Source organism: Gossypium hirsutum, chromosome D13, assembly GCF_007990345.1.
Source record: "Gossypium hirsutum isolate 1008001.06 chromosome D13, Gossypium_hirsutum_v2.1, whole genome shotgun sequence".
NCBI classification, from domain to species: Eukaryota; Viridiplantae; Streptophyta; class Magnoliopsida; order Malvales; family Malvaceae; genus Gossypium; species Gossypium hirsutum.
In genome coordinates this window covers 50128528-50142502 of record NC_053449.1, presented here as the reverse complement: position 1 = coordinate 50142502, position 13975 = coordinate 50128528, and the positions used below count along the sequence as shown (strand labels likewise).

Below are 13975 nucleotides of genomic sequence, written 5' to 3'. Positions count from 1 at the left end.
ACTTGTTTTTTTCGATAGAAACTATGTGAAGTAATGGTGAATAAGATTGCAGGTGTGGTAGAGGAGGTTCAGGCAAAGTTTTTTTTTTTTGTATTTTAACTTGCATCACTCGTCAATGTGTTTGCTTCGATCATATGGAATCCATCTTCAAACTAAGTCTTAGATTTATTACCTCTTGTAATTGAATTTTAATGTCAAAATAAAAAAACTAATAATAAATATTTTTCTACTCTTTTTAAAATCAATTCCCTTTGTTAACTTTCCTTTTTTTTTCCAATTCAACCATATTCCATTGAAATATTGAAAATCAACTTGTCTCCCATAAATAATAATTCACCAATCTCCATCAAAAATTAAGATAAACGGATTTGAGAGACAAAATACCAATAGGTGAGCCATTCCAACCAAAGACATCCTTCGACTCATGGAATAAGGATACTAGTGTAGCCATATGGGAAGGGAGATCAAAACTTGTCCCCTCAAAAGATCCTCATCATGAGTCAAAGACCCCTAATGAGGTTCCTAATAGAACCAAGCCCATTACCAGTTATCCCACCAAATATTTTAAGTATCGAAACCATTTGAAACGAACCATCTGATGCCCTTGGAAAGGAGGCTTAGAATGCTTTTCAGAGCGCTCTAAGTAGGAGAGGACTAAGAAGCTAGCAGCGCTTTGAAGGTATTTCAAATGTAAAAACGCAACTAATATATTGCTTGGGTTTTGAATAAGCCGAGAAGGAGTAAAAGAATTAAGGTTGCTACCATTTGTTGTGAAGTGACCATCCATGCAATAGCAAACCCTGAACACAAGTCTGCAAGCTCATCAAATGTATGAGCTCTACAAAACTACGAGCTCATCCAGGGTTCAGTGTCGTGACACACCCTGCAGTTTTGAAATTTTGGGAAACTATCTTCCCTGTCGCGACACGAAAGAGTGGTGTCACGACGTCAATATGATTTTTGTAATTCCTTACCATTGGACATGGTGTTGCGATACGGGATGACCGTGTTGCAACCTTGACTCTGTTTTCCCAACTTTCCGATTCTTATGCTTCAAGAACTTGTTAGCTCTGTTTTCAATCTTCTTGTAATATTTATTGGCCAGTGAAATATACAATGTTGTACAGTTAGTTAAAGCTTACGTAAAAATGTTAGGTCTTGTTGCCAGACTCGTCTGTCAGCTCAGTTAGTATGCATTTAGGTGCTTCTTGTAAATTATTTATGTCTGCATTAGTCCAACATCTATCGTGCCATTCTATTCGTTTGCAGTTATCTCTCTCTCTGAATTTACCTTTTCAGCCTGCCCTAACTACTGACAATTCTTTTCGCAGATCATAACTATTAATTACTTGCAAGATTACGTATCCATGCAACCACATTAATTTCTACTTGACATCTTTGCTCCATAGGAAGGTTGAGAATCTTGATTCATATTTGTTGTTCATTATGTATTTGTTCATCTCATCTATCAGGAATAACTTTGCAGAAATATTCTCTAAGTCTTGATTAGGAAGGAATTATGTACTACACTACTTGGATTCCAACTCCGAGAGCTTTCGAATTTTTCCGCTTGTTTGCAGATAACTCTCTTGAGTGGTTCTTGTAGTAATTGAACATTTCGTGGTTTCTGTAGCTCGATCTCCAGGCTTATCAATTGTCCAGCACGGTTGATGCCTGTTATGTGGTCATAAGTCCTATCAATATATATTTTTCCAGTTCTTGTCAGCATCTGGAAAATTCCTAGATCATTGAATTTTTGAGGTTTTTGGTTTAATAACATGCAAAAGATAGTCAAATCAAGTTTATCAATTGGAATCACCGATTCATTCTTGCTTTTCTTTGTAAGCTATTGAATTTTTGGGGTTTCTTCCACTAGGTTGGCCACAAATATCATTGTCTCCATTTGTAGGTCTGTATTATACTGCTCTTGCATTCTGCCCCTGCTAAAAGAACCTAAAGCTTCTGGGAAGATGTTTCCATGCCTGCCTTATTCTTCCATCCACTCTCCATTTCCTCAATTGGTTTCATAGCTTCCTTTATTGCCATTTCGTTCGATTCATCTTGATACTCTTCTGTTTGTTGGGATAAATGATAGTCCAAGAGTTCCTTTTCCTTACAAGTGCTTATCATTGCATTCTTCTCATTGATCAATCCTTGGTTTAAGTCATCTTAATAACTTCTTGAGTGTACACTATTGTTGTTGCTATCATCTTAGGAAGGGGTTGAGGCTTCACCTCGGAATTGACTCAATTCAAGCATCAGTAATCGTTGGTTCTCCTGTATCTCTCAATTCTCATAGATCCCTTCTTCATAAATATCGGTGTCATAATCTAAGTTTTCGTCTAACCACATATAATTTAAATTATCCATAGTCCTGTTGACTGATCTCCTATAATTACCATGGTGATAGTTTGTATCAAGAATGTTGATAACTCTTAAAAAGAGTTATAACTCATACTTTTAGACCTAGTTAATTGCTTGTACTTAAGTAAAATTAGCTTTATTTTAGGTAATTGCATAATCATTTTTTGTTAATTAAGCACTTTATTTAGGAGCTTGAGATGGTGATTACTTTATTGCATCTCTACTTTTAATTGCTTGCGGAAAGATTTTGATGTAGTTGAATGGCAGGTTTAATGAAGAAGGATTACGGAGGATGGAGGTTTACTGAGGTATTATGAGAAGTTGCCATGGCAATGCTGGTAAAGAAAATGATAACCACCCAGTCAGCAATGAGAGCACTTAGCAGTTGGTCCCCCCACATGCACGTGTAATGAAAAATATTCACCTCAAAATTAGGGAAAAAGCAATCATTGGTTGGCGGGTTCTACCTTAGAGGAGGACCTAAGTATAAAAGACAAAAGAAAGGACAAGGAAAGAAGAGACGAAAAAGAAAAAAAAGGAGAAAAAAATAACTGGCGGCCACACTTGAGGTCTGCTATTAATGAGAGTTGAAGGTACTATTGAATGCAAATTTTTAAGCTTCGATAGAGGTCTCATTGCAGCAAGGAGGGCAAACTGAGCTACTATGAGCATTGGTGAAGCCAAGCAACAAGACGCTGAGTGGGAAATTTGTGTTTCGAACCCAGGTTTCTTTCTCTACATTTGGTTTCCATTCTCGGTTCTAAACTATTATTTGGGATGATGATGATGCGAACAAACTTGCATTTGTGTAGTCCAGCCATGAGCTAACTTCATACGGTTGGAGATTGCTTTAGATGATGTTTAAACTTTGACTACTATTTGTGGATTAATATGGTTCACTTGTTTTATTCAATGGTTGTATTTGTTTAATGCTTGTTATGGTATTGATGAATGCTCATTAAGCCTTAAGACAGCTTAATGCCGACAGGGTTAGGCTACTTGCATCAAAGTTGGGTAATATAAGTGAGTGTTGAGTGAAGCACTCGTATAAACTCTAGACATATAGTCTTACCTTATACGATTTAGAGGGTTATGCTTAGTAGTGGTTATTACTCCCAAGCCTATAGTTGTATAATGCATTATGGGTAAATAACCTTAAGTTTTGCTTTCAACAGTGGTAAACCACATTAGTACCTAATCGAACAGTAAGTTTGCCATAGTTTTTCCACGACATTGTTCACAGGTTAGAACTGATCCCTTAGTAATCCCAACCTTTACGATCAATATTCCAATCTTGCTAAAATTTTTAGTACTCTTGTTTGAAGTGTTGCAATTGGAATCTCTACTAATATACTTCATTACTCTTATTTCTAATGTGTTAATCCCATTTTAATTTCATTTAAATATTGTTTAATACAATTATCTTTTCTATTCAATTGTGGTAACTTAGACAAAGAACGCCCATCCAATCCTTGTGGGAATGATACTCACTCATAACTTTATTACTTGATTCGACGTGTATACTTGCACAATTCGCACATCATATTCACACGAGACAAATGTGTACTAGGGTCCTCCTAAAAAATGAATAAAATCAGTGATGTTAATTGGTTAAACAAAATAAATTGAGAATTGTATCTATAACCTAAAAATTTCTTAATTAGTCTTACTGAAGTGCAAAAATTAAAATTAAACTAGTGACGATGTTTCCCAAGCAACAGTGCCAACAACTTGACCGCCTCCGAACGTACTAATGTCCAGAGTGCAAATACTACAAAAAAAAGATATATAGAAGTGAGGTGGTATCCGCAAGTATACGGGTCAGGTTGTAATATATTTACAACGGAGTAGGTGAGTACTCCAAGCATCGTACCCAAAAGAAGCTAGTACTAGACCAATTTCAACCTAAACACCAAAAGATTTAATTAGTACTTGAAATAGGTTATATTACACAAATATAAATAAAAGAGATTTTTGGAGTTTTTTATAATAATAAAAATATAACAAATAAATAAGTATCAAGAAATTGAAAAGTGAAATTAATCAAATCTGATTATGGGTGATTAGCTCAATTCGATAATCTTCATCAACTACCGCTTCGAGTTCCTCATCAATCAACTAGTCGATCTCCTAGCAGGATCTTCTGATACGTCCATTAGAATAACGAATCAGTAAGTACTACTTATCTTCTGACCTCAAAGTCCAGACCCGTTTGGTGTTAAGGTGTTAACGGATAGACCAAACCAATTTTGGTTTAATTCCCATATTGATAACTTCTTAGGGTCGTCAAGCCTAGAGTTTAGGTTCTTCCTTTCCCAAACAGTTGATCCGTTGAGTAACCCTACAAAATAGCTAATAGATCATACCTCCACTCGTTAATCCCCCATGATGGATTCGTTCCTCATGGTTTCCGTAAACAATATAGAATCGATATAAAGTGTAAACATGATAAATGAATTGAAAGTATAGAATTTAAGAAAACGCCTGATTTTTATTATGAATGAAAGTGAATCCACAAGGTTTGATTGTATCCACCAATCAGATCTCCTGAAATAGAATAAAGAACAAACTGAAAATAAATCTAAAACCTAAGGAAAGAAAAACTTAAACTAAAATTAAAAGAGAGATTCTAAGCTAAGTAATTGGTGTCCATAACATGTGACAAATGAGCCTATTTATAGATTTGAGGTGGTTGTCGTCCTTAACCCTAGGTTAGCTGACGTTCCTGAGTTTTAAACTTGATTATGTGGACCAAAACACCCCTTATCTTGTATTAATTTCTATCTAGAGTCAATGTCGCGATATCAAAGTCAATATACACTTCTTAAGGGAGTCTTTAGGGGTATGTCGCGACATCCTTAGGCTATGTCACGACATCGAAGGCGGTTTCAGAATTTCTCCATTCTGCTCCCTATGCTGAGACATGGATCCCTCTGTGTTGCGACGTAGTGACCAGTATTGGTTTAGCACACCTTTTAATGGTCTCCTGCACACTTACAAAGTTCATTAGCTCATCCTTAGGCCTCATTCGGCCCCTAAGGTTAATAAAAGACTCAATTTGCACATTTTATTGAATTTAGTTAAACTTACTAAAACATAATTAAATCTGAATGATAATGCTTATCTTCAAGCTCCAATAGTGCGAAAATTAGTTTAATCTGATACACCAAATTATGGCAAATCAAATGCACAACATATTTGCAAATAAAAATTTCCATTAGGTTGTGGATGTACAACATATTTGTAGATAAAAACTGTAACTGGGTTGTGGATGCACAACATATTTACAGATAAACTGCCACTAGGTTGTGGATGCACAACATATTTTCAAAAAAAAAATTGTCATTAGGTTGTGGTTGCACAACATATTTGCAAATAAAAATTTTCACTAGGTTGTGGTTGCACAACATATTTGCAGCTAAAAATTGTCACTGGGCTATGGATGCACAGCATATTTGCAGATAAACTGTCACTCTTCCTCTGTACATATCATCCCACCCCATGAAATGCAATATGTCATATTTGTAATAGAACAATTTAACACTAGCAGTGGACATGCTTAACATGTATTCAATTTAACACTAGTGGTAGACATGTCTATCATGTGCGCAATAGGGCGGTAACAATAATAACACTAACAGTTTATCAATATCACTTTGACAGAAAGCATGTAATATTAATTTATCATGCGATGCAACAATAGCACTTTAGTAATAAAATCACAGATTCCAAAAATAACATAATATCAGGGACTTATTTGAGCAAATAAAAACACTAAAAACAATTCAGGGAATATACAAGGACTAAACTGCACATATCATAAATATTTGGACAAAATTGTAAAACAGGGATCACACGGTCGTGTGGCTAGGCCGTGTGGAAGGTTATTGGACGTGTGTAAAACGGGATACCTTAACATAACAGTAGCACATGGTCGTGTGGTCCACACGCCTGTGTGAGAGATCGTGTGACCCTAAACCTACACACGATTTGCCCCAATTCACTTGGTAAATAATATACACCTTTCACCGGGGGTTTGATTGATGTTCCTCACGCCCGATTATGATCCAATTCACCTAAATTCGATCCTTCAAATGAAATTTATACACAAATTAATGTCTGGTTTCAAGATTTGACAATAATAACAAAAGATTTGGCAAGAACCGTCAAAGATTGATTAATCGAATGTAAGATTAGCGTCAGATAGAAATATTACAAAAATTCGGGATCTAAACATCGAAAATGAGATGTACTTATCGATTTTTGGCAAGCGTAAGGATGCCATTAACAGAAATTACAAAACCGATAGAAAGAACGATTGAATGGAAGATGATTTGATTCGGGAAAGCAAAATAATTATCAATAATTATGATGAAAATAAGGTGTAAAGAAAAGGGAAAGAAAATAAAAGAGAGGAAATAAATTAATAGGGTGCAAATTCTACTAAGATTTGAAAAGGGGCAATATGAAAATCTAATTAGGAAAAAAAGAGAAAAGGACGATGAAATTCTAATTCTATTAGAATTTTGAGGAAAAACAAGAGATGAATTCTAATTAGGAAAGAATTGGTTAAATTCTTAGGGTCTATAAACTCTAGGGTGGCACATGCAATTTTTCCAAGTTTGGGGTGTATTTGATGAAATTACGAAATAAAAAAGGGAAGGAGGGCTCAAACTTGAGACCTTAGGATAGATGCTCTAACTCTTAACCATTGAGCCTTAAGCTCATTTCTTGTTTAATTTAGATTCTTGACCGTGTATATATATTTCAGGGTGTGACTTTACCCTAGGTTGCCGAAAATAATAAAATAGGAGGAAGAGAGCTCAAACCTAAGATCTCTAGAGATAGTTACACTACTTAACCACTAGGTTAAATACTCAAATTTTTTTAAACTCTTACAAAATTTATTCTTAAAATGAGGTGTGACACTTGCTAAGGTTTGCAGCAAAATTGCATAAAATAAAACTGATGTGAGGGAAGGATTCGATCTTAGATTTCCAAGACAAATTCACTGACACTTAACCATTAGACCAGTAACTCATTTATTTTCAAACGCACAAAGATAACCTTTATAAATTAAGGCGTGACCACTCTCGTTTTCACAAACCTGACCAAATGTGGTGGCCAAACCTGGTCAGGACAGACCGACCCGAATCTAAAACGTTACATTAGTCACTTATGTGACCTTCGTACAACCACCAATCACACCACACAAATTTACATACATGCATATTCATCAATCATATAGTTCAAGGTAAACAGACAACTCTAAAAAAACATGCTTTTTGCAGCGCTACTCTTGATCAGACCAACATCAGAGGTAAAATCGTTATTTAACATACGAAAAAAGTAACATTTGTAATTCAACAATTAAATCATATGTACAGTATAAAATAATTTAATAAGAACAATAATTGAAGAAAAATACCAGAACTGATAAGTAAAACTTATTTAATTTTTAAAGCAAAGTTTAAGGACTAAATCATAATTTTAGTAAAAATTTAGTAAATCATTTTTGTAAAATCGAGAGTAAAGTGATGGAATTATACATATAAGATTTAATCATGCAAATTTTAAAGTCATTTCATAGCATTTAAGGACTCCAAGTCCAAAGCATAAAAATCATGACTCAATTGCAAAGATAACAAAACATGCCTAAAACCTACATATGACACATTATCACCTATCCACACATACTATTTTGTGTTTTCTTTCCAACTTTCCTATTTTAACATATAATATAACATACATAGATCATACAAATCATGCTCAATTAAACTAAAACATACTTTAACACTCTAATCAGTTAGCTATACTAGCATGCAAACCTAAAGTCACAATTCATATTACTCAACATGTCAAATTTGCATCTCATACATTTCTAAGTGCATTATAGGCTCATACATTACCACTTGGTCATTTTAAGTTCGTCTCAATATTCAGCAAGTCATTCAAGCATCTATAACAATAATTGACTAAGCACATGCATATCATCTACCATGCAACCAAAACCTAACAATTATGTATATTCAAACTTAAATTCAATCAATCAATCAACTACAAACTCAATTCTTCTAACCCCATTTTTGGAATGTGACACTTGCATATGATTGAATTTGAACATGACCATTTATATCAATAAAACATTAATTTTACCGTTAAACTAAAATTTATTTTAATATAATATCTACATTTTAATTGTATTATGCATACTTTATTACCTCAACCAATGGAATATACATCCTATATATAAATATTTTGACTAAACTGGTGTCACCCATAACAAGACCCAACTCAGTTATTAAATTACAAAAATGCCTCTATTTTAACAAAGCAATAAATATTAATTTAAAGTATTTTTTGTCTTTTTATATAAAATCTATAATAAAAAAAGCTTGTGCTTATGATAAGATTTGAACCCAAAATATCAAATATAATCTCTCCCAATTTGTCATTTCAACTAAAGTAACATATAGTTTTTATGTAAAGTCTTAATAAATATATTATATAATTATTTTCACTCACATCGTGGGTATGCTATAATCTTATTGATAATGTTGTCAATTGAGTTTGTGTCACAAGCATGGTGGTCGATTCCTCACTGATTCCAATCATACCAACCGGTGCATACCGTTCTAGTGCTAAACCAAAACACCCAACACCCTTTTCTGCACCGGTGAAAATTCCGATCCATATCGACTGCACCAGCTTGTTCTAGTCAATTTTAGTCACACTGACCGAAACATAGCACACCGTTCGGTACATGAATAATATTAAAAATATAAAATTTTTACTTGCTTACTATTATGCTAAAGACTTAATTGAAACGTGACTAATCAAAAAAGGCTTACTATTATGCTAAAGACTTAATTGAAACGTGACTAATCAAAAAAGACTACATCGGAATGTAATGTTTAAGAAAGTGTTTTTTGGCACATACTTTCACATTTAAAATATAAAATATAATTAACAAAAATTCACTCACCTGATTATCAAAGAAAAAATATTTGTTTACCTTTCAACTTCTTTTATAAAACTTTTATAAAAAAAAAAGAGAAAGGAATTAAATCATTAAAATTGCATATTGAAGGATGGATTTTTATTATTAATTTTAGATTTATTTGAATGATAGATTTTTATTTGTTGAGTTTATTAATGAGTATTTTATATAATTGATGACTATTTTATATTTGAATTATTTATTTTAATTAATTTGATATTTGTAAATATATTTATATACATATATTAAATAATTTTTAAAAAATATTGATAAATTTAAAACGATACAACAAAATAAATCGGTACAGGTATGTACCAATTTTGGTAAAAAAAAAGATGCGTTTACCGTGCGATACGAACTACCTTGGTCACAAATCTACTCATAACAATTCAAGAAAAATGACAATAATTTAATAAATAATTAAAATACATTTAATATTGTTAATATGATGTATTTACCTAATTAAATTAAATTTATTATAATTCCAAACATATTGCATGTGTGTTAATGTTAATTTGAAATTTGACATTTCAATATTTCTCATATTTTATTTACAAAGGTAAAGGCATTCATATGTTCTAAATACATAATTTCCATAGGCATACGTGTGTAACATAACTTTTAGTGTTAATAATATTGTTGATTGAGTTAACGTCACACACTAACTTAAGATCGATATATTCATTTAATATTTTTAATCTAATGTATTTATGTGTTCAAATTTCGTTCTACTTACAATTAATCTAATTTTTTATTTTATCAATTAATTTCAAATCATAAATTTCGCCATGTTATCTTTAAATACATGTTAAAATTCGTTGTTTCTATAAGAATGTGGTAGTTTAAATAAGATCAGTGAATTCAAACCGACTCCTTTCAACGGACTTCAAAAGTAACCGAATTCACTAAACTCATTTTCGCAAATTATTTTAGTCACCACAATTTTAACCGAGTTTTGCTCACCCTAAAGGTCACAATTTATAAATGGTAACTCTAATCTCCTAACTCAAAAAAAAAAAAAAAACCAGCGATTCGCAGCTCTGCTTAAGCAAGAAGCATAGACATAAAACTCATGACAACCGTAGATTCTTGTCTCGAAACATTATTCAGTTCAAACATCACATTCTAAGTTTACCAACTGTACCTGGTACGCAACAATTGCTTGTTTCAAGATGCCAAATGGGATTAATAACTGCAAATGAGACATAAACTCTTTAAGAGCTTAGTTTCCTACCTTATAACTTCAAACTCCCCTGTCATCATGCCTTGAGTGCCGCAATGCATTCAATTTCAATCTTGGCATCCAATGGCAATGCAGCTACCTGATAAGTCGAACGAGCCGGTGCTGGTGAAGGAAAGTCTGCAACACAAACCATTTTTAGTGATTGAATTAAAATGTAGTTTCTACAATGATGGCTAGTATGGAAATCATTTAATCAACATTTTTTATAAGCCATGACTTTCTACAAGAGGATTCATCGATCAACAAATACACTCAACACATAGCTCTTGTATTTTATTTCGATGCAATGCTCAGATTAATACGCATGGCCTAGAACAAGCTGGTTGATTGTAAAGCCAGCTGTACCATGTGAGAATTCATGGGTTAAGTCTACTGCACTTCATTAACTAAAATTTGAATACCAAGCTATATAACAATGACCCTGCTTTCTTTCATCAGTTTTGTCTATGATTATGGGGTTTAAGACAAACTCGCAAAGCCATATACAAAGCAATGTTTTGAACTTAAAACAGACTATTATACTCACATTTAGCATAGATCTCATTTACTTTCTTGAAGTCTTTCAAGTCAGCTAGCCTGCATCAAGAAAACCCGATAAATAATAAAGATCCCATTCATATCAGATAATCAACCCTTATCATCATAAGAAACAAAAACATAAGAGGAAATTAAAAAAGAATTACATAATTGTCGTCTTAACCACAGAGGAATAGTCAGCACCACTAGCTTTCAGTATTTCTCCCATATTTTTCAGTACCTACAGATTTGCATAGAAAACTTCAATTACCAACATGTCTTCAGCTATGAAATTCCAGAACATGAAGCAGCACATTCACAGAATCATTAGTCCGCATATTAGTACATTACCTGCTCGGTTTGATCCTCTACACTGTCTGAGATGAACTTTCCAGTCTAGAATAAAAAATCAACACACATGATCAGTACCATGGGCATATAACTGACATCTAGGACCTATGTTACCCAAACTTTTCATTTTCCCTAAAACTCCCAAATCCAATACATATTAGAACATGGATATGAGGGTATGATTCTCCAAATAGGTGTCTAAATGTGTTAGACACATCAGTATCCAACATTTATTATGAGTCCGGGTAATATAACCCAAGAATAAAACCTTGACATGTAAAGAAAGTTCAGTGAAGACATCACAAACCTCTGGAATAAGACCGAGAACACCGGAGACAAAGAGAAGATTATTGGCCTTGATGGCCTGAGAATATGGTCCCAATGCTGCTGGAGCTTTGTCAGTTGCCACAGCCTCCTTAATCCCTACAATCAAGACATAATCACAAACCTTAGATGCATCAAACGAAACCTATGTTGCTCCAACTCTTCATTGTTTGACACATATCTAGAAATGGATATGAAAATAAGGAACCTCCAAATAACACTAACATCCAACTCTTCATTGGGTATAGAATCGAATCATAGCATCTGCAAACCCTTCACCATCGTTCCCCATCCTTAGGCTACTAAATATTTGACTTCCAAGCACAGTGAAGGTCATAAAATTGTAATAAATCAAATATAAATTCCCCAAATTTCTCTTACATAAACGACGAACAAAATAACTATTAGTTAAACATCATAAATCCAAGCCAAGATGTTTCATGACCATGTTCTTTCCCTTTCACATTCACTTGATTGAAAGTAACGCTTTTAAGACTGACTTAAAACTAAAATCCAAAGCCAAACAAATTCACCCATTTTTCTAAAGCAACCCATCAAAGGAAACCTAAAATCAAGCAGTAAAAAGAAACCCATTAGCTTACTGATCGTCTTTCTTTTATTACCAGGAGAAGTGGATAGGCTTAAGCAAGCAAAAGGAGAGCCATTTCTGGAGGAAGATCGCAAAAATGAAGAGCCGGCAACGACTCCACCGACAGCGGCTAACGGGGAGCGAGTGCGTAGTAATCCGACATCGACGGTTGGAACGTGAATAGACCTTAAACTACACCAGGCCATTTTCACCCTTAGTCTCTCTCTCTGCTCTGTGTTTCTTTGTCTTCGATTTTTTGGCCTTGTGACTGAACTCAACTGAAAATACAAGTTAAAAACAAAATGAAGTGAAAGTCGAGAGAATATTCCTGCTTTTTTTTTATGTAGACTAGATTGCCCTTCAGTTGGTGAAGCCTAAAATGATTACGTTAGTCCATGAATGTAAATTCATAATTCCAGTCCCGTGAGGTAAGATTATTTTTGGTAAACTACAAAAATGTCACTGAACTTTGGTGAAAATTTACTTTTTGCCACTGAACTATGATAAGTTCCATTTTCATCACTAAAGTTTTCGACTTCGAACGTTTTGGTCACTCGTCCGATAATTGCAGTTAACGGACAAGTGGAGTGGCACATTAATTCAAATATTAATTTCTAATTTGATTCCTGAATTATAGCTAAAACATTTAGTTTGGTACTTTTACAACATTTTTAACGAAAATTCTGAAAATTGTATTTAAAATTTCTAAGAATATAAAATTTTTTTTGAAAATTTAATATTTATTTTTTGAATTTATAAAAATATTTTTTAAAATTATAATTATGTAAAAAATAAAAAATCTAAAAATTATATATATTTTTAAATTATAATTATGCAGTTCTTGGAGTTTTTTGGCATTTACTCAAGGTATGATCCTTTTTTCTTGTAATTCAAAATCCATGAATGGGTTTCTTTTGAATTTTCTGCTTGTTGTGGCCATTGCCTTCTTCCAGGAGAGTCCTAAGGATTTGATGAAATGGGCATTGGTGGAGGCGGTTGAGGACTCCCCCACCCCTATTCTCTTAAAGGTTTTCCATCAACTCCTGTCAATGTAGGTTAATCCTTTATGCTTTAAAAAGAAGGTTTAATGACAAATTTGGCCACTAGCATTTATATGTTTTGTCAAAATGGCCCTAATAGTATTTTTGAGCCTTTTTTAGCCATCAACTTTTTTTTTAAATTGCTTTTTTTAACAAATTTAATGAGGGATAATGTGAAATTTCATATATGGAATATTTTTAATGAGTATACTAAAAATATTAAATGTGTGCATTCATTTTTAAACTTTTTTAGATAATTACGTTTATTATCTTTAAATTAAGAGTTATTTTTTTAACTTCATGAATTATTTATTTATTTTATTTTTCTTACATGTATTTATTTTATTAGGTTACCTAAGTAATAGATTACATCTCATTAAAAATGTTCCACATATGAAATTCCACATTATCCCGTTAACTTTTTCAGTATAGATTATATCTCATTAAAAATGTTCCACATATTAAATTTCACATCATCCCGTTAACTTTTTTAATGGTACTTTCATCAAATCTATTAAAAAACAATTTGAAAAAAGGATAAAGGTTGA

At 33.0% G+C, this 13975-nt stretch overlaps 1 protein-coding gene and 1 long non-coding RNA gene across 2 annotated transcripts; both read right to left on the bottom strand.

Annotated features, from left to right (window-relative positions):
- Positions 1–4835: 4835 nt before the first annotated feature.
- LOC107918943 (uncharacterized) lies at positions 4836–9339 on the bottom strand. Its single transcript, XR_005922965.1, has 2 exons — positions 6276–9339; positions 4836–5522 (listed from the first exon to the last, which is right to left on the bottom strand). It is a non-coding gene; the product is annotated as an uncharacterized lncRNA (long non-coding RNA).
- Positions 9340–10424: 1085 nt separating this feature from the next.
- On the bottom strand, positions 10425–12757 carry LOC107920754 (reactive Intermediate Deaminase A, chloroplastic). The gene is made up of 6 exons (XM_016850599.2): positions 12422–12757; positions 11782–11897; positions 11475–11519; positions 11291–11364; positions 11134–11183; positions 10425–10724 (listed from the first exon to the last, which is right to left on the bottom strand). Exons 1-6 carry the CDS (start codon positions 12591–12593, stop codon positions 10624–10626), a joined length of 558 nt encoding a protein of 185 aa, XP_016706088.1. The 5' UTR covers positions 12594–12757; the 3' UTR covers positions 10425–10623.
- Positions 12758–13975: the final 1218 nt, after the last annotated feature.

Excerpts from the sequence above, each read along its gene's own strand:
- LOC107920754 (XM_016850599.2), bottom strand. The coding sequence starts at position 12,593 with ATGGCCTGGTGTAGTTTAAGGTCTATTCACGTTCCAACCGTCGATGTC. Across the intron at positions 11,898-12,421 it reads AAGCCTATCCACTTCTCCTG|GGATTAAGGAGGCTGTGGCA; the intron begins GTAATAAAAGAA and ends TCTTGATTGTAG. Across the intron at positions 11,184-11,290 it reads GTGGTTAAGACGACAATTAT|GCTAGCTGACTTGAAAGACT; the intron begins GTAATTCTTTTT and ends TTCTTGATGCAG.